We start from the raw sequence: 25,634 nt of genomic DNA on the forward strand, positions 1-25,634 counted from the left end.
TCGTATTTCTATAAAAATGATATGGCGCTGCAAGGTGCGAGCGAGATCACGGAACCCATAGCCGCATGAATCCACCAACCTCTTGGCGGCAAGTCACGCAGCTGCCGAAGTTGTTCATGGCTAGACTAACGCGGCAGTCTTCGCAAATGCAGAGGCAGCGGCATGGCCAGGTGATGATCGATCGAGGGCTTGTTTGGCAGACAACACAAGGAGGACCGTTTTCACCTAAGCCCATTGCGCCGGACTTCCAGGTATTGGGATCATCACTGGCGGCTGTTTCGGACCGGCGGGAAAGGATCAATTTTTCAAGGACATCGGATTCTTCTTCTGCGGTTGGCTTACGCTTGTCGGGCGAAGGCTGTAAATCCACATGCAGGCGAGATGAAAGCAAAACACGCGATCTCTCTCTTTCCACTTGGTGGCGGTACTGGCTGCGAGTCATAATACCACCGGAAGACTGGGCTGGTCTAAGATGCGCTGCAAGAATTCGAGCCTCCTCCCTGCTTTCACGATCCTGGGGATCAAGGAGACGAGCAAGATGGCCCATGTCTAGAACAGGGTCTTGAAGAGGAGTACTTTCCCGCGAAAACGAAGGGAAAGGGTATTTCTGAGTTGGAGTGCGACGTCCATCTTCGGCCTCATCCTCCCAGTCATCCTCAGAAGCGTTGGTAGACATTGATATCACGCTAGTAGTGTCATCATCATCAGCCACGGAGGGATCGTAATCCGACGTGTGATCCTGGTTGCCCCATGAGCCACCGCGTTTCCACCAATCGTATAGTTTATCATCCATTCTCGTCTCATCATTCCACTCCCAATTTGAGTTGCTAGGGCGCACTCGTTTTCGCATTTCCAACTCGACATCATACTCTCGATTGTCAGGAAGCTCAAGCTCCCCCTTTTCAGAGAGGATCCAAAAGTCCAAACCTGGTGAAGTGTCGCTGCGAGCGCCTGCTTTATCTTGCTGGTTCCGTGAAAAGCGCTTGAGCCATTGGGGGCGGGCACGGATTCCCAATCGGTCAAGGGCGCGATTGGCACCATATGCAATCCACCGTACAATCAGCCAGAAGATGGAGCGGAAAAAGGACATGACGTGCCAAAGACGGAGTGAGGCTTGCACAGCACCGACACCTCCTATCTCAGCATGAGGTCGCATCTGTCTCGTGCCGTTCTTTGGTTTCTCTGGTTTCTTTTCGCGTTTGTATCCGCTTTCCCATGACGTGGACTGCATAGGGAGATCGAACCCAGAGTATCCTACCGCATCGAAGGGAGAACCTCGGGATTGGTTGGACCAGTTTCCGTCGTGTGAATTCCGTTGGCGAGAGGCTTCAATCTCGGCGAGTCGGTCTTTCTCGAGCCAGGTCATTTTCCTGGCAACGACAGCTGTGCCTTCATTCAAGAAAACAGCCTCGCTGGCGGCCGTCAACGCAATGTAGCCAATCCGAAGCAAAGTTGTATAAAAGTCTTCGTGTCTATTGATACGAATGCTGCGAATCTGGTTCGCGCCTTGCATATTTTCATGGGCCAGGGCGAATCGCTGTCGGAGGGGGATAGATTGGCCTTCATCGGCTGGTAAAGAGAAGGCTGTGATAGTCAAAGCAAGCCCGTAAATGGCCAAGCAAACAGTGATGCCCAGTAAGACAAGCAAGTGCGGAATGAAGCCGACAATGCAGACAGTAGGGAACCTGAGAACACCGGGCTCGATGCTCACAGGACCACTCTCCAGGCCCCATGACATGGCGCCCATGAAGCAGAGGCCCCAAAGAGCCGTGTTGAAGAGACGATATCGGCTTTGCTTGCCAGTTACGTCAAGAATATGGGAGCTCAGGCTGTTGAAGCATGATATTAGGGCAATCAGTAGTAACTCGGGAGTCACGTTCATTCGATCGAGGACCTGTGCTCTCGTTAGAAGTCGTAGCGGAGAAACGGGTCCATCGTCGGTGCCACCCGAGGTAAGAGGGCTTTGCTTTGGAAGACCAAATAACCCAAGCCCGATCGACTTGCTGATCATGGACTCGGCTTCCGCAAAGGCAAGCGAGTGCTCGAATATCGACATTCCAGTTTCGGTCATCACAGGTTTGCCCTGCAATGCACATGAGAGGGTTTCCATGAAATGGCTCAGGCAAAGTAGTAAGAAAGTAGGCCACAGCAAAGAAAATGATCCGAAGGGAATGTCCGGCGTGCCGGGTACCCGTGCCATATTCACGGCACTGCAGGCCTGCTCATCGGTTTCCCACGATAGCAGATTTGATGACAGCCAGTGAAGACTGCCTCCCCCAGATGCGTAGTCGAAACTCAATGGTTTTGTAGGTCGACCATATCGCATTGTAGGGTAGGATGGAGCGGTCTGGCAACGGATTCCCCGAAGGAGAGACAATATCTGTGACCCGAGGAGAATTATGGGTATTAACCGCAAAGCCAGGCGTCTTTCCCAGCCGAGTCGAAGGTGGCGACGAGTCGAGGCGTAGATCGTGATCCGGTTGAGAACAAGAGCCTAGGCAAGTACACGTATCAGCGATGCTCCGAGAGAAAGTCGAAACGAGTGGTATTTACCTCCACCAAACAAGCAAAAGACCACACACTGGTCAGATACCCGAAGAAGCCCCCGATCCTCTTCGCAGCCATCAAGAACTCGCCCAAGTACCAATTATCGCCGAAAGCCGCAGCACCACCACCACCTGCCAGATCCGCTGCGGCCTGTGCGGCGTCGCCTGCGTCGCCCGCTGCCGCCGCAGCTCCACCCCAGAAGTTCATTTCGATGTTGGATATCCCCGCAATCCGAAGAAGGTGTCTGGGAACGGTGCTAAACGCGAAAGTTTCGGCCTGGTTGAGGACGCGCAGGGGGAAGGTAATCAAGGCGAGCGGGGATGTGGGGAGGAACGAGCTTCCGGATGTCGCGGAGGCGGTCGCGTTCAGAGCCTGGACGAGGGAGGCATCGGTAGTGCTTGGCACCGCTGCTGGGCCAAGAACACTTGACATGATGTGTTGTTGTCGACGGTGCTCCTTTATCAGTCGCTATCAACGATGGGATCCGGGGAGACGGAACCCTGTGGGAACGGAATGGGGCAGCCCCCACGCCACGTTCGATTTCGGCAGACAAGGGGTTGGGGGTGAGCAAGTGAGGGTGATATTAAATTGAGGTCGACCGAGGGATCATAGAGAGCCCTACCCTTACAAAGTGCATGTCGTGAAAGGAGTATGGAGTGCGGAGAAGTAAGAAGTGGTTGATGGCTGGACCCGCCGGATGAGTATGTAAGCAGTGCCGAGGTCGAGTCTCGAATGACCGAGTTAGTTAATTAGTAGAACAAGCACCATATCCAGTACTTTTGATGATGACAATGGAATTGTAATTGCAAAAATATCACGAATTGTCGCATTGAGTAAGGACATGCCAGTAAAATACCCATGAGCTGAAGTACTGCTGTAACACGCCAAATCAGCATGCAGTGGGTGGAGAAGGTCTCGTGCGAATTTACTACAAGGCAATATAGTAACTACAGGATAGTTCATGTCTCCTATACAAATCCCAAACCTTGCTCAAAGCCCAGGTGCTTGGGCTCACGGCACCAGGGTACAAAAGTTGCGGAGTATGTCTCAATTTGCCATCCATTTTAGACCATTCGACCATGGAGATATTAGATCGAATGTTTTGATGCTTGGATGGCATTGCATCTACTTGATGTTAATCAAGCACCGCACTGAAAGAGTGAAACAGCAATCACCGATCTATTATATTCGGCGCCTGTATAAATCAATAAATCACAATGCGAAGCGATAGAGTATGTTACAACAAAACGCCCTACTCCAGTCCTTTTTTTAGAAATGGAAAACCCGATAACTCCTTGTAAGATTAGCCATCGCAGTAGAGCATGTTTCGTGTGCCGTAAAAGCCGTTGTGGTCCGTTTTTGATTTGAGAGCAGAGGTGCCAGCCGCTCTAGCTAGGTCATCTGATACCCAAGAGTAAAAGATGCTCCATTCCCCATATCAATCAAGTGTCCAGGTAATCAGCAGCCATCAGAAGCTCCAGACATAGCTCCGGAGGGATATCCATATCTGATACATTGGCCTGATCCTTATGCTTTTCGTTGTAGAGGAGATATTCGCAGACCTTCTCCAAGACAATGCCACTAAAGAAGGTCGAAGGTCAGAATTAGCGATGGGCCGGATGAGAACACGCAACACAGCCACAAAGGCGATGGGATCTTTCGGGGGACACATACGTCAAGGTCTCAAGAGTACATCTACCGGTGATGGCTTCAGAGAAGTTGCCTATAATGCGAGGTAAACCGTTAGCAACAGCTTGGAGTTCATGAGTTCGAAAACCGAAAATCGGTTCACGTACTGGACGGGTCAAGCATGCGGCGGATAGTGCCCGAGACGCATGCTGCACTGCGCGGAATTATGAACTCGAAGCCATCACAAGACACAAGAGTCACATATTCGGAGGTCGGAGATGCCATGTTGGTACGAGTCGAGGCATGGAGGTCGCGCAGTCGCCGGTCCTCGACGGGCTGGGGGACATGGCGACTTGGTGGCCCGTGCGCCCGCATTGTTATCGATAAGGCGCGTCTCAAGATAACCTCAGAAATTGGATGGGATGAGAGGCACCAGGTCGTGTGCCGCATGAATAGTTTGTTCTAAGATTGAGGTGAGTTGAAGAGACTTTTGTTTGTAAAGAGGAAGCTGACCAGTGAATGAGTGAAGGTGCATAGCCATGACCACTTCACTTGTTGGGCCAGCGCGGGTGTTCGCACCTTCCTCTTCCTCCATCTTTGCCCACTCTATGAATGACATCAGAAAAGGATGTCTTTCAATCACCACAAGAACAAGAGATTACCGCTTCTTTTCCTCGTCTCGCTCTGTTCAAACACCGTCAGAAACGCGCTTTCAGTCTGCAAACCGGCTGGCCGGTCGCACATGCATGGTCACCGGTGGATCATCCGGGATTGGCTACGCTATCGCAGAGCGATTCCTACAAGAAGGCGCATCATCTATCATTCTAGTCGGCAGATCACAGAAACGCCTACAAGATGTGGCCGATACTCTCAATGCCTCTACGGGTATCTCTCCAGATGGAACTGCTACCATCACCACAGGAGAGCTCAATGTTCAACAAGATGCGCCGAGTAGGATTCGTCTCCTTGTTGGTGATATTGGAGAAGCAGCCTCATGGATGCGTGAGCTGGAGAAGGAAATGGTACACACCACCACCCCTCTGCGCAGCCGTATGCTCCCAGTCTGCTTAAGCACGCTTTGCTCACTATGATCCAGGCCACGGTAGATGTCCTCGTTAACGCCGCGGGGATCTCGATTTCAAGCATTCTCCCCAGATCCGAACTGGCGGACATCTCCCAAATCCTACGCACAAACCTTGAAGGCGCGGTGCTCACTTCCCGCGCCCTAATCCGTGCTGCGATTCGCAGCCGGGTGCGAACCCGTAAAAACGACTCTACGGACGCAAATCCCCTCTCGAAGTGCATCATCAACGTCTCCTCATTGCTGGCATTAAAGGCTGGCACCGGCGCCGTGCCGTACGCTGCATCCAAGGCCGGATTATTAGGTTTGACTCGCTCCGTGGCCGTGGAGGCAGCGGCCTCGCTGAAGGACTTGGTCATTCGGTCAAATGCCATCGTGCCAGGATACATTGAGACGCCCATGATTGCAGGTGATTACTCTTTGGAAATCCCAGGTAGAAACGAATCAAACTGACGACAAGCTGCAGACTTTACCCCAGGCGAAATCACCCGTTTGAAAGACATGATACCCCTACATCGATTTGGAGATCCGCGAGAGGTGGCGGATGCGGCGGTCTTCCTCGCACAGAACGAGTATGCCAATAACTGCGTGCTCAACATTGATGGCGGTCTCAATGCTGTCTAGGGCATTAGAAGATAATTGTAGATAATCACATGTTCGGTCATGAGGTGGACCTCTTCTTATTTGAAAAGGCTAACAATGCAATGCCATATGATACACATAAAGAGTAATCTGGAACATGGTAGATCAAATCGCGTACTCCTGTCTTTTAGCTATCCCTTCGAGATGCATGCCGCTCTAGTCGATTAAGATGGCACCCCCATCCTTCCCGTCCTCTTCATCTACAACGATCACATCTTCACCATCACCGTTTGCCTGGTCACCAGCAACCTTCTTTGCAACGTGGCCATTGGTCATTTCTTCATCTTCTCCGTCTCTTTTGCGTTTTCCCGGCCCGCTTGTACCATTCGTCATTGGGGTATCTTCGGAAGCAGGGATCGTAGATTTCTTGGCTTTCCGGGGAATTTCCAGCCCTTGCTGTAGGGTAACTGGTTTCGATTCCTCGGACGATGCCTCCGCTCTGTAAAGGAAGGTTAGAAAACCACTGAGCTATATTGCAATTCCAGGAGTCGAGTTACCTTTCAACAAAAAAGAGTTCTAGATTGACACGCGGAACTCGATCCACATCATCTTCGTCCACAACTGTGATGTAATCAAGATTGTTTGTGATATCTTGTAACCTCGCGGAGACGTTATCTTCAAGATCTGGGTCGTAAACCACTTCGCCCTGGCCGTTTCCTCCGTGGTTCAGGATTGAAAGTTCTTCGCCGTAATCAAGTTCGGAGCGCAGCACTTCGATCAGGTCACCAAGTGTAGCGCGCTCAGCATCGACGGATACTCTACCATGCACAGCGGAACACACTGAGCAAGTGGGCTTTGGGGGGTCAAGAGAATCGGAATTAATTGCTCTTGCACCTGACCTTTCCAGGAAAACCTTTACATATCAAAATTAGTTTCCGTTAGGAAGAAGAGCATCGGGGAGTTTTGCTTGTGGTTACCATTTTAGCCTGGTTTAGGTCGTGCTGAAGAACTTTGAAAGCCTGTAGAACACAAAGTCCTGCCGTCATGGCATTTGTAGTCGCAATTGCAGGAATGATGTTACCAGCCATCTCTGGAATTATGTTAGCAATTCTGCCACTGGGGTGCTTTAGAGCATATTTGCGAGTATGAGCTCACCTTTGATATCGAACTTGGTCTTTTGCTCAATGTGAAAAGCTGTGGATCGCAGATTCGCTGCAGCAGTGACAAAATCCAAAGTGTCCTCATCGTCCTTGTCAAATGACAAGATGGGCTTTTTGGCGCCTGTTGTGGAAGCCCCGTCAGACTGGAGCTCGATCAGGCGCTTGCTCAGGCGGTCCATGCTAGTTTCTGGTGAGCAAAAGAACTTCTAGGAGAGGCGGGGAGACTATTGGTTGGCCTTACCTGTCCTTGAAAACGGCAAAATTCTCCTCAACCGACCATTCCTTCCGGCTCAACTTCGAGACGATTGGCTCTATTTGTGCCGAGTCACTCTCTAGTTTGTCATAGTCGAGAGCATCTGGTGGCTGACGCTCTTTCCACATATCTGCCATGCCGCGTAACCGCTCGAGATCAATTTTGAATACCTTTTCAAAGACTTTGCGGCAGAAACTATCAGACCCCATAGAGTCACGAATCTCTTTGAGCTCCAATGCTTCCTTCTTCAGTCTCGCTATTTCATCGGCTGCCTTGATATCAGCAATGAAGTCACTACTCGGTGAAATTTTCCGTCAAAACTAACCATTGTCTGCGTTTTCTGTGTTATCGATGACATCGGAGTCTTCCTCGCTTTCGCCGAACAATTCGCTGAATTATTTTCAGTAATTTATCATGAACGACAGCGGTGGGTACTCTTACGGGATCAGCCAGCTCTTGGCCCAAGAGATGCAGTGGATTGGTTGGGTCGGGTTGCTGCGGATTGTGCAGATAGGAAATGTGACGGGAGTTGCTTTCTCGTTGCAGTCGTAACATTCCGTTTCCCCCTTTGTAAGTCAGCGATGGGTGACGAAAGATTGCTAGACCGGGATGCTCTGCAAATCCATCTCACCTTTTTAATCACTTGTACCTGGCCGTTGAAACCCGTGGTTCCACTTTCAATCAGCGGGACACCAGCTGCAAGGCACATGTGATTGACATGTCGCCGCGCAGCAAGGTTATCCAGCGCATTGAAGACGATATTGAAACCCTTGAACCAGTCGATGTTGAATTGTCTGTCCATGATATTCGCATGGTGTGCTTCGAGCTTCGCACTGGGCTGAAACTTTTGCGCAACTTCCTTCGCTACCTGTATAACATATTTTAATTATCAGAATATGCTCGTATGGATAAGAGAAGGTTTGCGCGCACGACGCGGGGGGGGAGGGGGGCGATCTCGCAAGGGAGCGAAAGGGTGTCTGAGAGATAGGGCGACGAACCAAGGCTTTGGGTTTCTTGATGTGCTCATGGCGGAAGAGAAATTGGCGATTGAGGTTACTGAGATCGATCGTGTCGAGGTCGATGATGTGAATGTCTCCAAAGCCGGTGAGCACAAGGTTTTTGAGGAGCTCACAGCCGATGCCGCCAGCGCCGACGAGGAGAACGCGAGACTAGAATGAGGGGAGAAAACATCAGTATCCGAGAATATTGTGATCCGCTGGAATCTTCGGCGGGTTGTTCTTGATCGCATTGGGGCAGGTACCTCTTGGATCTGGTGAGCTAGGTCCACTCCGAGACAGCGTTTGATGGAACTGGGTCGCATGATGGCGGGTGCTGATGCGCCAGCGATATGCGCAGGGCAATGCAATCGAGCGAGAGGGTGTATGTGACAAGATGAAATGTGAGTGTTGTGTGGAGAATTTGATGACAGAAGGAACGGAGGGAGTTGTGGAGGTGAGTGACTGTGAGTGAGAGAAAGAGAAAGAGAAAGCGGAAGCGCTGGCCGGAGTGAAGGTTGTCGATGACGGCAAATGCGGAGCGGAGCCTCCTCGAGCAGGTGCGATTGCTGGTGCTGCCAGTGCGGGCAGGTGCGACTGGCCGGGCCTGGCCTGTGCCAACCAACTTGAAGAGTTACTGAGCAGCCAATCTAGTTATAGTAACTACTAACTACTTGATTTTCTATAACACCTCCACTTCCTCCTCTCACTCTCATCTTTCAGAATATTCCTATTTTATCTACCCTCTACCCTCTACACCATCGATTGAATGTTTGCTGCTCGTACTCTTTCCCTCCCTGTTCGACCTGCACGATTGCCTATGCATTCCCCATGCAGCCCGCTTCCGGCCGACATCGCCTTACATCCCTCACCTTCATGCCATTACAATCGTCATGTCTCCAGGGGTAGAACTACTCCTTGATCACTCTCTGGAAACTGTTTGACTGACCCAGGCTTTCCATTAAAAATTATATCACATCACTGGCGCGTTCATTCGGAGGTTTGACGCCCTGATCAAACACTGTCACTTATGGAGTACATTGCTCAACATATTTCCCCTTTGACAATCGGATAACCGATAAAAAAAGAATCATTGCTCCATTCCTTGCATTCTCTGAAGTTCTCTCATCCCCATCGCTGTTCAATGGTAGATGAGAGCTTCCAAGGCGGGCTGGCGACGATCCAGATCCCACCAACCTCATTCATCTCCAACTACATATATGGCTCACTCGGTATCGGGCTGTCAACTTTTAATGCTCTCGGCCCGTCAAACTCGATGTACTATCCCGTGTAGATTCACGGTCGGCCTCAAAAACAATGCCGAGCCAGGATTCGGTGCTTGGAGTCCCCCAAGCCAGGTCCCTTATCTCCACTGAAAAAGCCTCACGGTGATAACGACCCAATGATGGTCCTTTCAACTGCAGGAGCTATCTGTTTCCAGTAACTTATCTTCCCACCTCGAAGCAGCAAGTCCAAGCGTGATAGCCATAGCGCCTCCGCTCAGGCGCGGAGAAGCCGATGCGGGGAAAACAGCTCGATCAGCCACCCCATTGCTTGTCTCTGTCGATAGCGTCACACGCGATAGGGCCATGCAAATTCACAGAGGGGTTCCGGGAAGTCTAATGGCCGATCTCATGGGAAGTAAAAATGATCTTGTTTAAAAAGCCCTGGGCTTTGCTCAGCATCTCGACATATCCTCTTCCCTTTCCCATGTCTGTCGCCATTTCCCACCATCGCCATGGATCTGGAAACGAATCCTCCCCTGAAACCTGGCGACTCAATTGACCAAGCCGTTCTAGATGCGCACGATCTGGCTGCCCTGGGACATGACCAGGTCTTGTCTCGGAAGTTCAGCTTAGGCAGTATGCTTGCACTCGGGTTTTGCGTTTTGGGCACTTGGGGCACTTTCGCTCAAGATCTTGCCACTGGCTTGGAGAGCGGAGGACCCGTGGGCATTCTGTGGGGGCTTGTTCTTGTCACTATTTGCAATCTATGTGTTGCAGTATCACTCGGCGAATTGTGCAGTAGCATGCCAACTGCATTGGGACAGGCATACTGGGTTTATAGACTTTGGAACACTCCAACCGGTCGCTTTGCCTCATATATGTGTGCTTGGATCAATATGTTCGGGTGGTGGACGCTAACAGCTTCGGCGGCTGCATTCATGACAAATTTCCTGCTGGGAACGAAAGTTATGTTTGATAACTCCTGGGCTGGCGCTTCTGAAGGCTGGGTTCAATTTATCCTCTACGTTGGTGTTACCGCCATGCTCATTGTGGCCAATTTGGTATCCTGTCGGAGTGACAGGACGCTGCCAATTTTCAACAATATTATTGGAATTTGGTTCGCTGGGCTGTTCATTGTAATGAGCATCGTGATGGTCGTCTGCGTGGCAACTCAAGCAGATCTAACCTTTCAGCCTTCTCGGTTCGTGTTTAGCGGGTGGATAAATCAGACAGGCTGGAGCGACGGAGTGACATGGTTTATCGGTCTTGTCCAAGCTGCATACGGACTAACAGCTTTCGATTCTGTTATTCACCTTGCGGAGGAGATCCCTGCGCCTCGAAAGAATATTCCGAAGACGATATATCTATCGGTTATTACAGGTGCCATCACGGGTTTTATCTTCATGGTCATCTGTCTCTACTGTATTCAAGATTTGGATCAGGTCTTGAATTCACCTACTGGCCTTCCATTCATGGAGCTTATCACAAGCACAGTCGGCCTTAAAGGTGGTATTGTGCTGATGGTCTTATTCATTGGAAATGGCCTCGGTCAGGCAGTTAGCATCATGACCACCTCCTCTCGACTCACCTGGGGGTTTGCCCGGGATGGCGGGCTGCCCTGGAGCCAATACTTTACTCACGTTGATACGACATGGAAGATGCCAGTTCGAGCTCTTTGGCTCCAGGGGATTTTTATTGCCCTAGTGGGAGTACTATATTTCGGTGTAGACACTGTCCTCCAGGCTATTCTAAGTGTCAGCACGATCGCACTCACAATCTCATACTGCATCCCTATTTTATCTTTGCTGCTCGTGGGCCGTGAAAAACTACCTCCCGGGGAATTTCGATTGGGGAGATTCGGCCCGGTGATCAATTGGATTAGTGTGGTATATTGTGTTGTTACAACGGTTTTCTTCTTCCTACCGGACACTCCTACCCCTTCGGCAAGCGACATGAATTATGCAATCGCAGTTTTTGGGGTCATGCTCATCATTGCGGTGGGATTTTGGATCTTCAAGGGCCATCGGACCTACTTGAAATCAGAAGATTCCATGAATGCCGTCATCAACGCGCGTTGTGAGGAGACTACTGAGCCAGTGTATGAACAGAAGAAGAGTTAACTATCTGACTGTGCAAGACAGCCAACCATTATCATCTGCACCTGGGCAGTTTAGCAGTCAATCCTGACCTGTTTGGATAGATCTCTTTTGTCATCAGCGTCCTTGTGAAGTACTAGTAGTAGTATATGATCCATATTAGTATAGTACCCGCCGGATCCATGGATGAAGTGAGGTCAGCCCATCATCAGAATATACATCTAGACTAGTACATATTATTTTTGAGCCCCACCAAGCACCCGAAAAAGATCATTTGCATGCATGAAAAAAAGTACCAAAAAGGACTTGAACAATCACCGTGTAAATCTCCTCTATAAATACTATCTTGCGATACTATATTGCCCCCTGAATCAAACCGGTGAATCCTGCTTACATAAGACACGTTGGACCTGAATTTTCTCCGTGGCGACAAAGAAAGGACAGAATCAACAAGCAATTGTACATAATTTCTTCATCGGAGTAATCATCCCTGTCAACCTTGGAATACAATCTTCAGTTCGGTCTTCCAACCCGGTCTTGAAGCTTACTGAACGGCCGGTGTCCAATTGTCCAGGGCTCCTGTCCCACAAAAGCGGCCGCTCAAAAAGGAGGTCACTCGACAAACGGCGTGTACTAGAATTGAGCCTGGAGGTCTCACTCTCACCGTCCAATTTAATATCCGATCACCTACGACTATCAACAAAAATGCCATCCTTGGAGCCAATCCCCGCCAGGAACCCCAATCTACCCGATGGAGGGTCCGACGATGAGGCAGACCCTGAACTAGTGGAACTCCTCCGCCAGCACCTCGGACTGGGCGGCAAACAGCAGAATGATCTTCCGCCAGAAACCAGAGTTCTGGAGGGTGCCCAGTACATTTTTGACAATGCCATCGACGTGGCCCTGAGCCCGGCACAGACCAAAGAAGCCGCCGAGACAATATGGCGAATGATGCAGAAGAAGGCCTACTCCACGAAGACCTGGTCAGAGCATGAGCTGCATCCCCAAACAAAAGATGAAAGTACCGTTGATTTTATTTTCACAATGGATCTTTTAAACTTTAGCTTCTGGTCTGAGGAGAAGGACGAAGCGAAGCGTTTCTGCATCGAGTATCGCGGCAAGAGGTGGACAGGCTACTGGAGTTTGGTTGCTGCCTTACAACGAGCTCTTGAGGAGAAGATCCCTATCACAACTCCAGACTTTTGGATCGACGAGGAGCAATGCACAGATGAGCTGCTGAGACATGTCTTTCGATCCGCCACCGATGAGGAGATCCCCTTATTCCAAGAGCGAGTGCAATGCTTGCGAGAAGCAGGTGAAGTTCTCTGTAATGTGAGTTACATGACACACCCCGATCTTTCTTACTCCGGTACTAATGGAATTATTGTTCAGGAATTTGGTGGAAGCTTTGTCAACTGCATCGATGACGCAAATTTCTCCGCAGCAGGTCTAGTAAACTTGCTCACCGAGAACTTCGCCTGCTTCCGTGACGAGACGAGGTTCAACGGAAAAAGAGTTCGGCTTTACAAGCGCGCCCAGATTCTCGTTGCAGACCTGTGGGCCTGCTTTGACGGCGAGGACTTTGGAGAATTCAACGATATCGATAAGATCACCATGTTTGCGGGTGAGTGTTCTTCATCAATCCGATTTCTATCCCCTGCCTATGCTGACTTTGTTTTGCAGATTATCGCATTCCGCAAATGCTCCACCAGTTTGGCTGTCTTCGACTGTCTCCCCCACTGGAAAACCACATTCGAGATGGGAAGCTGATCCCAGCGGGCTCAAACTGGGAAATTGAGCTCCGCGGCACGAGCATCTGGTGTGTCGAGCTTATAAAACGAGAGATTGAGAAGCGTCACCCAGAAGTGAAGAATGCTGGACACAAAGGCATTTTCACACCGTCTGAGGAAAACACCCCCCAGGACTCGGAGGCCGAGGCCGAAGCCGAGAAAACCAAGGCTGAAAAGCCACCGAAGACATACGGAATCAACGCTATTCTGATTGACTTCTTTTTGTATGATACAATGAAGAACTTGGAGGAGGAACACAACGAGAGTATTCCTCACCACCGGACTCGGAGCATTTGGTACTAGTGTTTTGGAATCGTTTGGTTTTTCAAGAGGTTCGATTCGCACTTGTACCTGATTATTGGGTGGCTCTGGAAGCCTAGGGTCCGGTGAAAAGGCATATAGATTCATGGGTAGAGATGGAGGGACATTAGACATTTGTTCATTCGCGATTGGGTTACATTTCACTGCAAAATGGCGCAGAATATCAGCTTAGCTGATTGGTTTATTATTGGAGATAAAATCAAGACATTTCATGTTCATTGTATAGGGTATCAATTCTTCCTAGCGCCGAGTATGCTAACCAAATAACCTTCCCAGATCCCCCGCAAATCAAGCAGCTGCTTGTCCAATACGAGACATGATCTCTGCCTTCCATTCCACAAAGTCTTCCTGGCGATCTTCACTCAACCAATCCACCCGATCCTGCATCATAGTGCCCAGACCAGGTAAAAGGCCACCTCGAGGAGCACCTCCCCGCCCTGAGCGAGGACCGCCAGTACCTTCACGGCGCTTGGGCAGTTTCACACCACGAAGAGCTGCGTCTTCCTCATCAAGGTTCCGGTAAGAATTACCTTCCTCGTCTTCGCCATCCAACTCCCCAGCGTGTGGGATATTGTCGAACCATTCTTGTCCACTAGCCCACCCCTGTTCCATGATAAGAGCAATCCATTGGTCAACATCATCGCGATGCCGTCGGTCATTCGGAAGCCCCAGGCTAGTCAAGGCAGTTTGGCGCATCTCAGTGAACGTCTTTTTATCCATCTTCTGCGCTTCGGAATTCGCCTCGTCGATTTCATCAGAGGGTGCCGAGCTACGTCGCCTTGCTAGTACGAGGAAGTAGACAGCCACAGCCATAGCGTAGACCAGTTCCTTGAAGTCGTCGTCATTTCCTGCGGGTTTGATAGAGACGATGGGCTCGAGGAAATCTAGAATCTCCTCGTCGAATCCCTCTTCGTCGATTGACATGCTTGATGTCAGGAAGAGGATAGATGAAACACCGGCAAATATATGAGGGGGCAGGGTTCTAGAGATCGGAGGGCGAGACCAAGTCGTTGTTCGTGGAGCCGGAGTTGCGAGTGTCTTGCAAACGGTTCGGATGGCGGTCATCGCCCAGGCTGGGGCATCGGGGATAATGGTAGAGGCAGTGATGCCCCTAGGATGAGCGGAGAAGGATTTCCGTGCCGACTTTGATGGTGAGCCGAGTTTGTTGGCCACACTAACGCTCCTCTTCAATGGGGTGGACTTGGAGGGTGTATTTTGGAGACCGCGTGGTGTTGGCGCTGCCTTAGTAGGGGATTGTGCAAGGGCAGATGCCTTGGTCGGAGTGGTTTGAGCAGCTCCAGATCGAGATGGAGAGCCAGCGACAGATCCACTTGCTGAGCGCTTCATTCCTGTTGAACTGGCCGAGAGAGACTTATCGAGCCATGTATAAAGCTTCTTGTATGAGCGCGGCGGGCATGGCGGGTGGCCGAGTAACGGGGGAAGTGAAAGTGCGCGAGTCAATCTAGAGGTCATAGAACGAGATCAGCAGTCTCTTCAAGATTGGGAAGGTGAAGCTGGCCATACCTCCTACAAGCAATTTCGGCGCAAGCGTAGGGACGGGCGATTTCCTCCTCCGGCTTTAAGCTGGTGGACAAGCTCCGTGATTGAGCGACAAGGCTCAAGGCCAGACTGAGGAGCTCTTGAGGTAAATCTGCGGCGTGGGTTGGCACCAAAATCCCCAACGCTTGTTCGACTGGTCGATTATTCATTCTGGCGATGTGCTTCAGACCTCGGCGGCCTGGTGGAAACAAGGGGATTGGCGATGGACAATGAGCGGGACGGTGTTCTTTGTAAGTGGGTGCAAGAACGGCTGTCCTTGGGTTGTTATTGCAGCCAGCCAAAGGGTTTGAGTGTCTCACCCTGGAATTGAAGCTTCAATGGTTGTAAACAATCGAGGGTCTTCAACGACGAAAGCGCCGCATGCCATGACTAAGCGCGATATCGATCGGCGGGTCCAAGTTTGCTGAGATCGGAGCATCAGTGCTTTCGACCTTGAATACCAATACAATCACCACAATCATGTCTGTCACGGTACGTGGACACTGTCTAAACACTCCAGGCTGTTCCTTTCGCTCTACAGAAAGGGTCAATTTCGCAACGAAGCTAACGCTCGCTACCTCGTATCTAGCTCCACACGACCCAAGGCGACCTCAAGGTCGAGCTATTCTGTGAAGCAGTCCCTCAAACGACCGAAAACTTCATTGCGCTGTGCGCATGTGGTGCATACAATGATATACCCTTCCACCGAATTATGCCGGGCTTCATGATCCAGACCGGTGACATCTCCTTGGGTCCCGCAGCGAAGCCCTCCGCCTCCAGCAAGCCCATGCTCGACTTCGAAATTCCCAAGGGCGGCACTTCCATATATCACCCCTCCGCACTCAATCAAGAAATAAACCTCCCGGCTCTACGACACAATGCGCGTGGTGTTCTCTCAATGGCTTCCCGTCCGGTTAAGGACAAGACGGCACCAGGTTCTCAGAATGCGACGGGTCCGACCATCAACGGTAGCCAATTCTTTATTACATTTGCCCCGGCACCGCATTTGGACGGCGCAAGCACAGTCTTTGGCAAAGTGCTGAACTTGAGTGCCCAGGATGAAGGTGGTGATGTTTTATCCAAACTAGAGAAGGCCAACGCCAAGGTGGATAAGAAGGGCAAGGTTTCGCAGCCCAAGGAGGGTGATTCGTTCGAAGCACTTCGCATTAACAACGTTACCATACATGCCAACCCATTTGCCAAGTGAGACATCGATTGTTTGAATAATCTTATACGGGCCCGTTGAATGGATGTCTGCTCTGGGAACTATACTCGGGAGGGTTACAGTGCGGCCCTTCGTGCCCTTATGCCAGCTATCTTATTCGAAACGAAAAGATCACGCATCGGTACAACTGCCCAGTTCTTCATCTTTCCGATATGAGTTCAAAATGCTGTCCCAGGCAGATTTTACCAGCACACACACACACACACACACACACACACACACACACACAATGCGCCACCGCGAATAACCGGACTAGACCTTGTTCCACCTCGAAGACAAGGGCATCGCAGTCGGGAGAGGGAGAGGAAACCAACAAGGGCTGGCTCGGATATCTGAACCATTAAAGCTTACGCCCAGAACTTAGGTAGAGCATTGGCAGTCTGGAGATATGCAAAATTAGAATGTTCAGTGAAATAGTGGAATAATCTACAGGATACCCAATGAAATTTTGATTCAAAAACACCCAAATACTTTTCAGTCATTCCCCAACCGTCCCCTCATCGCCGGATATCTAAAAGCCTGTACATAGTATAGTATTGTCAAGACGCCATCATGCAAATAAACATATAACAGATCGCGTAGTAGTCATGAAATGGATATAAAAAACGTGAAAGTCACTGAACGTCATTGAGCAGCATGAATTATGACTTCTGCTCCTCCTTCTGGGCGTCTTCCTCGTAACCCTCGGTCTTCATGTCCTTGAGACCAAGGTCATCCTCTTCTTCGTCTGTGCGCTTATACTCCTCGATGGTGAGCTGAGGATCCGCAGCAGGCGCACACAGATCTTGGACGTAGCTGTTGGCCAGGGGATCGCTGAGAGTAATAGTAAACTGGCCGCCGAACTTCTCAAGGTCGCCGTTGATAGCGCATTCAAGACGCTCGAAGAAGCGATCCCACTTGGCCTTTTCGTTAGTCTCGAGACTGTCACCGCCGCCGCCGCCAATATCGAACAGGTGACCCTTCAAGCTGTCGCGCACCTCGGTGAGCAGGCCCTCAAGGGTGGTGAAACGGCCACCGAGTGTACCAGGCTGGATCGAGATCTCGAGCTCGTCACTGTGCACGGCGCAGGTGTCAGACTTGAGGATATCGCGGGAAAGATCAACCTGTTCCTTCACGACCAAGGTGATGTGCTTGCCGAGCTCCGGAACCTCTCCACCAGTCTTGACATCAGATGAACGCAGTCCGCAGTGCTCGCAGACGTTGCTCCACAGGTAGACTTCCTTGAAGTAAGGAATGTTGACCTTCTTGATAAGCAGCTCGCATGGCTTAGTGCAGCCAGGGCACTCGGCAGGCAAGCAGTATTCCTTGCCATCCACGATCTCAGAGTCGGGGCCCTCCTCTGTCTGCGCAGCCTCGGGATCAGCGGAGATTCCGAGCTCCTCGTTCTGCTCGTGGGTGCGGTAGTAGAGTTTGGTACGGTACTTGTTGCCACGGTCCAGGGTGTTAGGGGCGATCCAAGAGTTTCCAGTGGGGTCGTCGAGGGAGATGGTGAAGGGGAAGCCGGTGCCATCCAAGAAGCTCTTGAGGCGGTCGACCAGGGGCTGGAGGGACTCGTAGAGCTCGGGGGCTTGCTCCTTGCGAGCGGGCTGGTCGTTGGAAAGACCTTCGTGGACACGCTGGATTGCGCCCTCAACGTTGGTCAAGTTACCCTCACGGGGAGCTTCAATTCCAAGGGTATCGATGGTCAGGATTCCTTGATCCGACTTAACTAATTGTCTTTGCATATCGTCTGTGCTCTCAACTTCGAGGGTGTACTTTGCGCCTTGGCTTTGGACTAAATTGAAAACATGGTCAGCATCTGTTTTGCTCAGGCGGTCGAGGAAAGATTGGCACATACTTTGACCAGCTGCCTTGATGGAATTGTTGGCAAAGTGACAGTGTTCGCACGAGAAAGACTCAAGGATGATATCGCGGAAGTAGGGGACACGAATGAGAAGCAGGCGGGTGACTCCCTGTCATAAAGCAATTGATGTTAGTAATCGGAGCTATGCGACAAGGCTCAACATTGCTACAATTGCAATGACGACTTACATTCTCGTGGCAGTTCATGCAGAGAGACTCAATCGACATAGGACCCAGGTCCTCATCGTCGCCCTCTCCCTTCTCAACGATGTCTCCAATGTTCTTGAACTGCGACTGCGACACGACATTGTCGAATTCGGACTTGGCCGCTTGCTGCTCCTCGGCGGACATCTTGGGGAAGACGGACAGGGGTATAATAGAAGAATGAATGAAGGTATTGAAGTTCACAAGGGGTCTTCAGGTATCTGCGAAATAGAGAGAGGAGGGGTGGTTGTGGACGGGTGGAGATGGAGCGGCAGAATTTCTTATCGCAAAAAAAACTCCGGCGGAACATTCCTTTTTATTCTTTTTGCTCTGCGGTGGCGGGGCTGGAGGGGCAACACCGCTCGATGACTAATGTGAGGATGCCCGATCTATACAAGACAAGATAATTGGGTTCATGACCTTCAGGTAAAATGCTAGACCCTTCGTGACTCTTTAAGAGCACAGCAGAATGGTATTCAAATGTGAAAAATGACAGCATCGGGGATACAAGTCAATCCATCCTTGTTCATTGGCAGAAGTCCTATTTGAACATGCGTCCTTCTAGTTGTTTCATGAAATCTCCGCGAACACATCAACCAAAGAAAAAGAAAAAAAAAGAGGAAAAACGAAGGTTGCGGTTTGCCTAACCAGTAGTTAGCTGCTGTCAGATGTAATGCTCAAGAAGATGGGAGCACGTATAAAACAAAAAATTATGCCGTTTTCTCCACCGAAGCAGAGAAAACAGCAGTCCATCAGCCGTCGCTTGGTTCCTATATTCCGCCCCATATCGAGCCAAGTCAACAGAGATTCGATCCCAGCATCTGGCAGCAATTCCTTGACAGCTAAAGACAAAGGCAATTCTATCCCGTCGCTTTAGGACCCACACCGTATCGACACCGACCAGAATACTTAGCCGAGGGCATGCAGCAACAGAAATAATGTAGACAAGCCAAAGCTTTGATCCCCACTCGAGAGAGGTCCCACATAACTCTGCAGAGTGCGTACATGCTGAGAACGACTAAATACTTCAAACCGGATCGATCGGATGATGCAGCCACCGGAAAAAGGAATCGGGAGACATGAATACCTTTGGACTTCGGCCGGAATCACTGTGATGTGTGAGACAATATTGAGCGCTCTGCCGACCATGACAAGACAGAAAGGGTTGAGGAATATATGGTGATCAGGTGAAGCTACGATGGACGTGAATGCAACCGCCTTCTTTCCGCACCCCTCAGAGGTAAATCGTGATTGGGCCAAACCCTGATGATGAATCGAATAAACCTTGCAAGATCTTCATCTCCGCAGAATTGCACAAATAGCCATGGATTCGTATCGGCATTTAATCGAATAGATGGAGCCACTTTCTTGTGTGTGGTACAGTACCCTCTGGGACAAGTTTTTGTTTCCTCCCCTGGTCAACTGCAAGGTATCCTAGGGGGGGGCATTGGGTAAATGAAGCGAACAAAGAGCATCCAGAAAAAACCGCTTCCGTCTTCCTGAGGAAGGAACAATGAACATATGAGAATATGTTATCGTTGATGTAGTCGGCGCCCATCAATCGATCTGCAAACTGATTCGCAGAGAGATGGCTGACACGGGGGGGTCTGGATCTTCCGAGGAAGTCGAATTGGTGGAGGGTGCCATAAAACGAGGGACCTAGCTGCTCGAAGCTGAGGAATGGCAGTACCGGAGGGGTGAAAGGAAGGGGCAAGATTTTCCAGGAATCTTCCTTGTGGGAACGCGCACGGGTCGGACAACAGATTTTGCGTACAGAGACGAAAAGAAAGCAAACGAGCAGAATCGAAAAACACCAAGTCAAAATGGAGTAATGCATTGTCGGGCCGGAACGTGCCATCAGTCCTAAAGCTTTGATAATGAAATCAAAGAGTCATGGAGACAAACAAACTAGAAGAACCTCGCGACATTCATAACTATGAAAGTGCCTGGGACACAATCAGGGAGAAATACAATGATTCCGACGAGTGGATCCTTTTAAATTGCAGCAACCATGCCGTGTGTAATCGAAACTGATGGGTTCTAGACGTCGCATTTCTGAACCAAATTAGTTGATGCCCTAGGCATTCGATATCTGAACGCCGCAATTGATTCCGATCTGCAGCACTGTTGTTTGATCCCCCAAAGACATCCTCTCATACCGAGGCGTCCGGCGCATTCCACCCTCGTTTTCCTTCTGGTAGTGTGTCATTCGAAGCATAGGTTGACCATCCGATTGTGACCAGCATGCAAATCCAGCATTGGCAGAACCGACGCATCGCCCGTAGGGACGCTTGCATAGTAAAGCCGTCTTTTGTGCCCCGAAGAGCTCTGGCAATGTCGAGCAACTTTCGCATAACTGATCCATCACAGATCAATTGTACTAGTCATGATACCCGGCACACTTTTTCTCCGTGAAACTGGGTCTCGAGAGACAACCGACTGGATAAGTCTTAGGGTTAGATCCCAACATCGCCCGGACGACAAATTAAGTTGCACTGAACAGAAAATGCCGAGGTCGGATGATAGCCGGATCAAAGAGGGATTTGCTGTACTTGGATGCCTCGAAGGCAAGAATTGGGGGGTCCACATCCTCGATAAGACGTGACGAAACTTCGGCGTTGGTAAACAAAGCTTTGGAAACAATGAAGATTTTGGGATTCAAGTGAATTCAAGATGATTCATCAACAGGGGCTCTGCCATCGCGATTTAGTATCTCTGGGGGTGTTGAAGAAAGTCAGCGAAAGCATTGCAGTAAACAAAAGGAGAGAGACTCTCCTTCTCCGATGTATGGGCAGGCGCGTCGCCGGGCGCCGAGGCGGATCACGCGACGGGTGATCACGTGATTGTGGCACCGGGAAGCGCCAGACACGATTACTAAGCAATATTCAACCCGCCAAGACCCGCGGCCCTTTCAGAGAGGCATTTCTGATGCTGGAAGAATCAACTCATCAGCGATGGGTTCCGTGATGCTTTATCCCTTCCACTGTTCATGATGGAAGATCTCAGTCGGGTCCGGAAGGCGTTTGATGCCGCCAACGAATTTTTGAATCCGGTCCTGAATCGAGGTATGCGGCCGGAGCTTGTACTTTGATTTGAACTCCGCGAGCTAATTCAATTCTAAGATGAAATACAAAAGTCCCAAGGCAGGGCGCTTCTAGAAATTCTCAGCCAATCCACGGAAAATCTAGACATTCAGGATGATCTTAAAAGGCGGACCGTTATTGGTCAGGCATTAGATATCCTCAACCGGATCCATACGTCCTTCGCAACACCAGCCGGGGATCAAGAGCCGGTAGAAAATGTAATTCCCGTTGGTGAAGATCCGGCCTTGGAAGATGCAAAGCGCCGTCGACTTTTACATGCCTTACTGGACTTGATATCATTGGAGGGAATTTATCCATCTCTTTCATCAGGAGTCGGCATTCCACTGCAACAGAGAGTGATTTCGGTGCTGCCAGCTGGTGTGATTGCGAAACAAACTGCTATACCTGCTAGTAGCAGACCTCACGATGAAATTCTTCTTCGTCATATCATGAGTATTATTCTGAACATAATGCTAGACCCCACGCCGAGCATTCAGCCGGTCATTCGAGGCCGCATCTTGAGTGACATGATTAGCGCTACAGCGGACCTGGCCTTCAATCCGAACATCGCATCCTCGCCGGATCGGGGTGAATTCAAATGTGGGTTTCTGAAGATCATTGAAGAGTATGTTATGCCAAGGCAAAACCTCAAATACCAATTTTGATGCTGACCCACTGAAGGACACCTAGTGCCGCTCTTTTGCCGACATTGTCCAGCTTTCTCCAAACCGACCCAACAGATTGGTTCAAAGCCACAATTTCGGGCCAAATTGCGCGGATACCGCTACGCCAGGGCGGGGTTTTACAAACAATCATGTTCATTGCCTCTCAGTTTGCTCCGTCCCTCGGACAAGAAGCACAGAGCGAGTCCTCAAATGGGCCGCATCTTACCGTTCAAGCTATTATGCAAATATCTCGATTGCTATCATCTGTTCCCCAGGATATCGAGCCTACTTCATACTTCACCAAGATTGCTCCTCAGCTTCTGGCATTGCTAGATGGTTCTGATCCAGATTTGAAGAAGACGGCTTCTTATAGTATTGGAAATGGAATACTGGGAAAGCGTGCTTATGGCGCACCCGGGACAATCGGACATTCAATCTTCGTGGAGCCAGTATTCGCGGCTCTGACTGCAGAGCTAAGCGAGAAATCATTACCATGGATGGCACACTACGCGAATATTGAAAGTTCCGCTTCAATGAAGATCGAAGAGATGAACTCGGAATATACCCTCGTGGATGGAGATATGGTCCACCTCGCGATAGAGAGACTGAGAAGTCTGGCTCTCCAACATCCGAACCCCGGCCTTGTCAAGAGAATTGTCTATCCAATTCTTCTTCCTCTTTGGGGCTTGATTTGTTATGCCCAAGAGAAAGAACTAAAGGCATATCAGGAAAGGATTTTTGAACTTCTGCAGACATATTTCAGTATATCCGTGGGCGTGCAGCCTCTGAAGAAGCTCGTTGATCACCTTCTCTGGAACGGGGGTGCAACTTGGACTTATTCTACGAATCAGCAAGGACAAATAGTTCTGACCGGGCGAACAGAGCAACAAGATAACCATTCCAACATTATTCGAATGATTGACTCTCTGCAAAGTCGTACCGACCTCTTCGTCAGTCTGCTTGGCTCTGACCCTAGTGGCGAGGAACACACTGGCGATATTTTCCTCTACGTGAGCGAGAAATGGCTGGTGAAATCGAACAACGCTGGCAGCTCCACCGAGCACGAGAGAATTGGCGAGTCAGAAAATATCATCCAAAAGCTTGTCAGCGCCAAGGTGGCTGAGAAACTACTCGACACTTTCAAGGATACTTTGTCTCGTCGACCTTTGCGAGTGCTGGAACTCATAAAACAGGTTGTTGATGGCGAATTGCATAGGCTTGGTGGTCAAGCATCAACCAAAGAAGATCAGAAGGGCAAGGTTTCATTATCATCTCTTGCCAGCATTGTTCCAGAAAAAGGCACACAAGAAGAGGCTACATCTGACAACGAAACATCTGAATCCCTTTCAACCGCGTTCAGTCTTTTATCTACAATTATCGCATCTCCTGAATTCACCACCTCGCCCGAAACCCAACCTCCGCTACAGGCCATCAAGGACCGATTGGATCAACTCATCCCTCTCCTCCCACCCGCACTAGCGAAACCAGCAACCACATCATCCATGCTGATAGAGATCCAGCTCACCCATCCAGAACATGACGAAACAAAGCCACCCCCTCCGCACCTCGCCGACCTTGATACACACCGACAGGCATTAACAAACCTCAATTCGGACCTCCCACCCGTTCAAGCAGAGGGATTCTCGCTACTCTCAAAGCTAGTCCTGAAGGGATCTCCCGTCCTCGACATTCCATCCACATTGACCCTCCTATTATCAATCATCACGGACACCAGCTCCTCGGCTGCGAATGAAGAATTCATCTACCTCAACGCGATAAAGCTCATCGGAACTTTGGCCTCGCGGCATCCACGCACAGTCGTGAAAACCCTCGTCGACAGCTACGCTGACAAAACCGAACAAAGAACCCTAGACCAGCGACTGAAAATCGGCGAATCACTCCTCCGAACAGTCCAAGACCTAGGCGAAGCATTATCCGGCCCAACAGCCAAAATCCTCGGCGACGTCATGATAACAGTCGCAGGACGACGTGGCCGCAAACCCGAATCGCATAAAGAGCGCAAATCACAATTGGAAAAAGAGCGGCGCCAGCGAGAGCGCGAAGAGCGCAAACAGAGAGAACCGGCCATGCCTGACGGGTGGAAGTTCTCAACGGGACCAGCCGACCCTCAAAAGGACGCAGAGGCTGATGAAGATTCCGATACCGAGACCCCGGAACAATCTGCCCACGCTGCGAATATTGTCGCCGCATGGGCGGCGGGTGCATCTTCAGATGATGAGCCAGATGACCTTCGTGTCCGCGCATCTGCACTTTCTATTCTTGCCTCTGCAGCCCAGGTAAATATCATTGGTCTCGGAGCAAGAATACTATCGTCAGCAGTGGATTTGGCCCTCTCAACGCTGACGCTGGAACAATTGCCCGAAAGCGCCATCCTGCGACGCGCGAGTGTGATTCTTATCCTTGACATCCTCAAAGCGCTTGACTCAGCCCGGGAAGCGAAACGAGGAAAGGAAATCGGCTTTGGGTTCTCGTTGACGGATTCCATGGCCGGATTTGGCTCGCAAGATACGGATACGCATGGCGTATCGACCATCGGCAATATACCTCACATGCTGCGGACGCTGGGCTATGTCGAGAGTAAAGAGACAGATTCGATTGTGCGTGGGCATTTGCGTGTTCTGATCGAGAGTTTGGAGGCTTGGTTGGAGAAGTCTTTAATGTGGGGGATTGGTGTGCAATCTGATAGTGATGAACCGAGGCTTGAACTGGGTGATCGGATTGCTGGTTTAAACGTTGATCCTTTGGCTGGAGGGTCTGGCAGGCCGCGTATCGAAGAGATTGAGTAAATAATTGTTTCGTTCTGCCCAAATGCACTTCGTTTAGCCTTCACAGGTCATACAATAGTGCTCCAGCCAGGGTCGGATTGGAGATAGATGGAGATTAGCAGTGCTCGTTAATCAGAAGAAACTTGAATGTTGAATAAGAAATTTCATTTTGAAAGAACTAGAAAGATGAGAACGAACTTAAAGGGGGAATCATTCTTGATAAAGGTCATAACAGTCATTCTCACAGAGCCGATCCACACAAAGACAACTTAAACACCATGAAAACGCAGGATGATCGTTAGAAAAACAACCACAGAATGGAAAAGAAACCGATTCTCGCCACAGACTCCAAATCACGGGGCCCATCAACACAAATACATCAAAACGAACAAGGAATATTACGGGCGGAAAAAAGCCACATGGAGACGATGAGACGAAAAAGCAAGATTATGCGTAGAAAAAAAAAACAGTAAAGTGAAAAGAACAACACGAGAGAAAAAATATGCTATGCCCATGAACTTACTCACGGGAAAGTAAATTCACACCGAATTGCTGAACTGACCGATAGTTTGGTTACTCGAATGATCATATGAAGTGCTGTCAGTGATAC

The 25,634-nt window shown here is 50.1% G+C and overlaps 10 protein-coding genes across 10 annotated transcripts; 5 read left to right on the forward strand and 5 right to left on the reverse strand.

Annotated features, from left to right (window-relative positions):
• Nucleotides 1–46: 46 nt before the first annotated feature.
• Nucleotides 47–2,979, reverse strand: N7481_005124 (putative ubiquitin-protein ligase (Asi3); the record flags this gene model as incomplete). The annotated part of the gene is made up of 2 exons (XM_057264343.1): nt 47–2,494; nt 2,554–2,979. The coding sequence occupies 2 exons, from the start codon at nt 2,977–2,979 to the stop codon at nt 47–49; spliced, it is 2,874 nt and encodes a 957-aa protein (XP_057122063.1).
• Nucleotides 2,980–3,989: 1,010 nt separating this feature from the next.
• On the reverse strand, nt 3,990–4,551 carry N7481_005125 (elongin C; the record flags this gene model as incomplete). The annotated part of the gene is made up of 3 exons (XM_057264344.1): nt 3,990–4,128; nt 4,222–4,270; nt 4,344–4,551. 3 exons carry the CDS (start codon nt 4,549–4,551, stop codon nt 3,990–3,992), a joined length of 396 nt encoding a protein of 131 aa, XP_057122064.1.
• Nucleotides 4,552–4,715: 164 nt separating this feature from the next.
• N7481_005126 (SDR family NAD(P)-dependent oxidoreductase) lies at nt 4,716–5,881 on the forward strand (the record flags this gene model as incomplete). The annotated part of the gene is made up of 3 exons (XM_057264345.1): nt 4,716–5,198; nt 5,273–5,666; nt 5,724–5,881. 3 exons carry the CDS (start codon nt 4,716–4,718, stop codon nt 5,879–5,881), a joined length of 1,035 nt encoding a protein of 344 aa, XP_057122065.1.
• Nucleotides 5,882–6,055: 174 nt separating this feature from the next.
• N7481_005127 (E1 ubiquitin-activating protein ubaB) lies at nt 6,056–8,858 on the reverse strand (the record flags this gene model as incomplete). Its single annotated transcript, XM_057264346.1, has 10 exons — nt 6,056–6,338; nt 6,397–6,752; nt 6,817–6,929; nt 6,995–7,179; nt 7,241–7,520; nt 7,578–7,642; nt 7,694–7,818; nt 7,884–8,120; nt 8,251–8,421; nt 8,514–8,858. Coding segments are annotated over 10 exons (2,160 nt in total), but the record flags the coding sequence as incomplete, so codon positions are not given.
• Nucleotides 8,859–9,985: 1,127 nt separating this feature from the next.
• Nucleotides 9,986–11,593, forward strand: N7481_005128 (uncharacterized protein; the record flags this gene model as incomplete). Its single annotated transcript, XM_057264347.1, has 1 exon — nt 9,986–11,593. The coding sequence occupies one exon, from the start codon at nt 9,986–9,988 to the stop codon at nt 11,591–11,593; it is 1,608 nt and encodes a 535-aa protein (XP_057122067.1).
• A 681-nt stretch (nt 11,594–12,274) lies between these two features.
• N7481_005129 (queuosine 5'-phosphate N-glycosylase/hydrolase) lies at nt 12,275–13,662 on the forward strand (the record flags this gene model as incomplete). The annotated part of the gene is made up of 2 exons (XM_057264348.1): nt 12,275–13,193; nt 13,253–13,662. The coding sequence occupies 2 exons, from the start codon at nt 12,275–12,277 to the stop codon at nt 13,660–13,662; spliced, it is 1,329 nt and encodes a 442-aa protein (XP_057122068.1).
• A 306-nt stretch (nt 13,663–13,968) lies between these two features.
• Nucleotides 13,969–15,389, reverse strand: N7481_005130 (uncharacterized protein; the record flags this gene model as incomplete). The annotated part of the gene is made up of 2 exons (XM_057264349.1): nt 13,969–15,142; nt 15,205–15,389. 2 exons carry the CDS (start codon nt 15,387–15,389, stop codon nt 13,969–13,971), a joined length of 1,359 nt encoding a protein of 452 aa, XP_057122069.1.
• Nucleotides 15,390–15,699: 310 nt separating this feature from the next.
• On the forward strand, nt 15,700–16,426 carry cyp5 (uncharacterized protein; the record flags this gene model as incomplete). The annotated part of the gene is made up of 2 exons (XM_057264350.1): nt 15,700–15,711; nt 15,809–16,426. The coding sequence occupies 2 exons, from the start codon at nt 15,700–15,702 to the stop codon at nt 16,424–16,426; spliced, it is 630 nt and encodes a 209-aa protein (XP_057122070.1).
• Nucleotides 16,427–17,085: 659 nt separating this feature from the next.
• zpr1 (zinc finger-containing protein ZPR1) lies at nt 17,086–18,637 on the reverse strand (the record flags this gene model as incomplete). The annotated part of the gene is made up of 3 exons (XM_057264351.1): nt 17,086–18,218; nt 18,282–18,396; nt 18,476–18,637. The coding sequence occupies 3 exons, from the start codon at nt 18,635–18,637 to the stop codon at nt 17,086–17,088; spliced, it is 1,410 nt and encodes a 469-aa protein (XP_057122071.1).
• Nucleotides 18,638–21,482: 2,845 nt separating this feature from the next.
• N7481_005133 (RTP1/Tango6 family protein) lies at nt 21,483–25,045 on the forward strand (the record flags this gene model as incomplete). Its single annotated transcript, XM_057264352.1, has 3 exons — nt 21,483–21,555; nt 21,613–22,198; nt 22,255–25,045. 3 exons carry the CDS (start codon nt 21,483–21,485, stop codon nt 25,043–25,045), a joined length of 3,450 nt encoding a protein of 1,149 aa, XP_057122072.1.
• Nucleotides 25,046–25,634: the final 589 nt, after the last annotated feature.

This window comes from Penicillium waksmanii, assembly GCF_028829765.1.
Source record: "Penicillium waksmanii strain IBT 27052 chromosome Unknown utg000005l:1.0-5232799.0:1.0-5237142.0, whole genome shotgun sequence".
NCBI classification, from domain to species: Eukaryota; Fungi; Ascomycota; class Eurotiomycetes; order Eurotiales; family Aspergillaceae; genus Penicillium; species Penicillium waksmanii.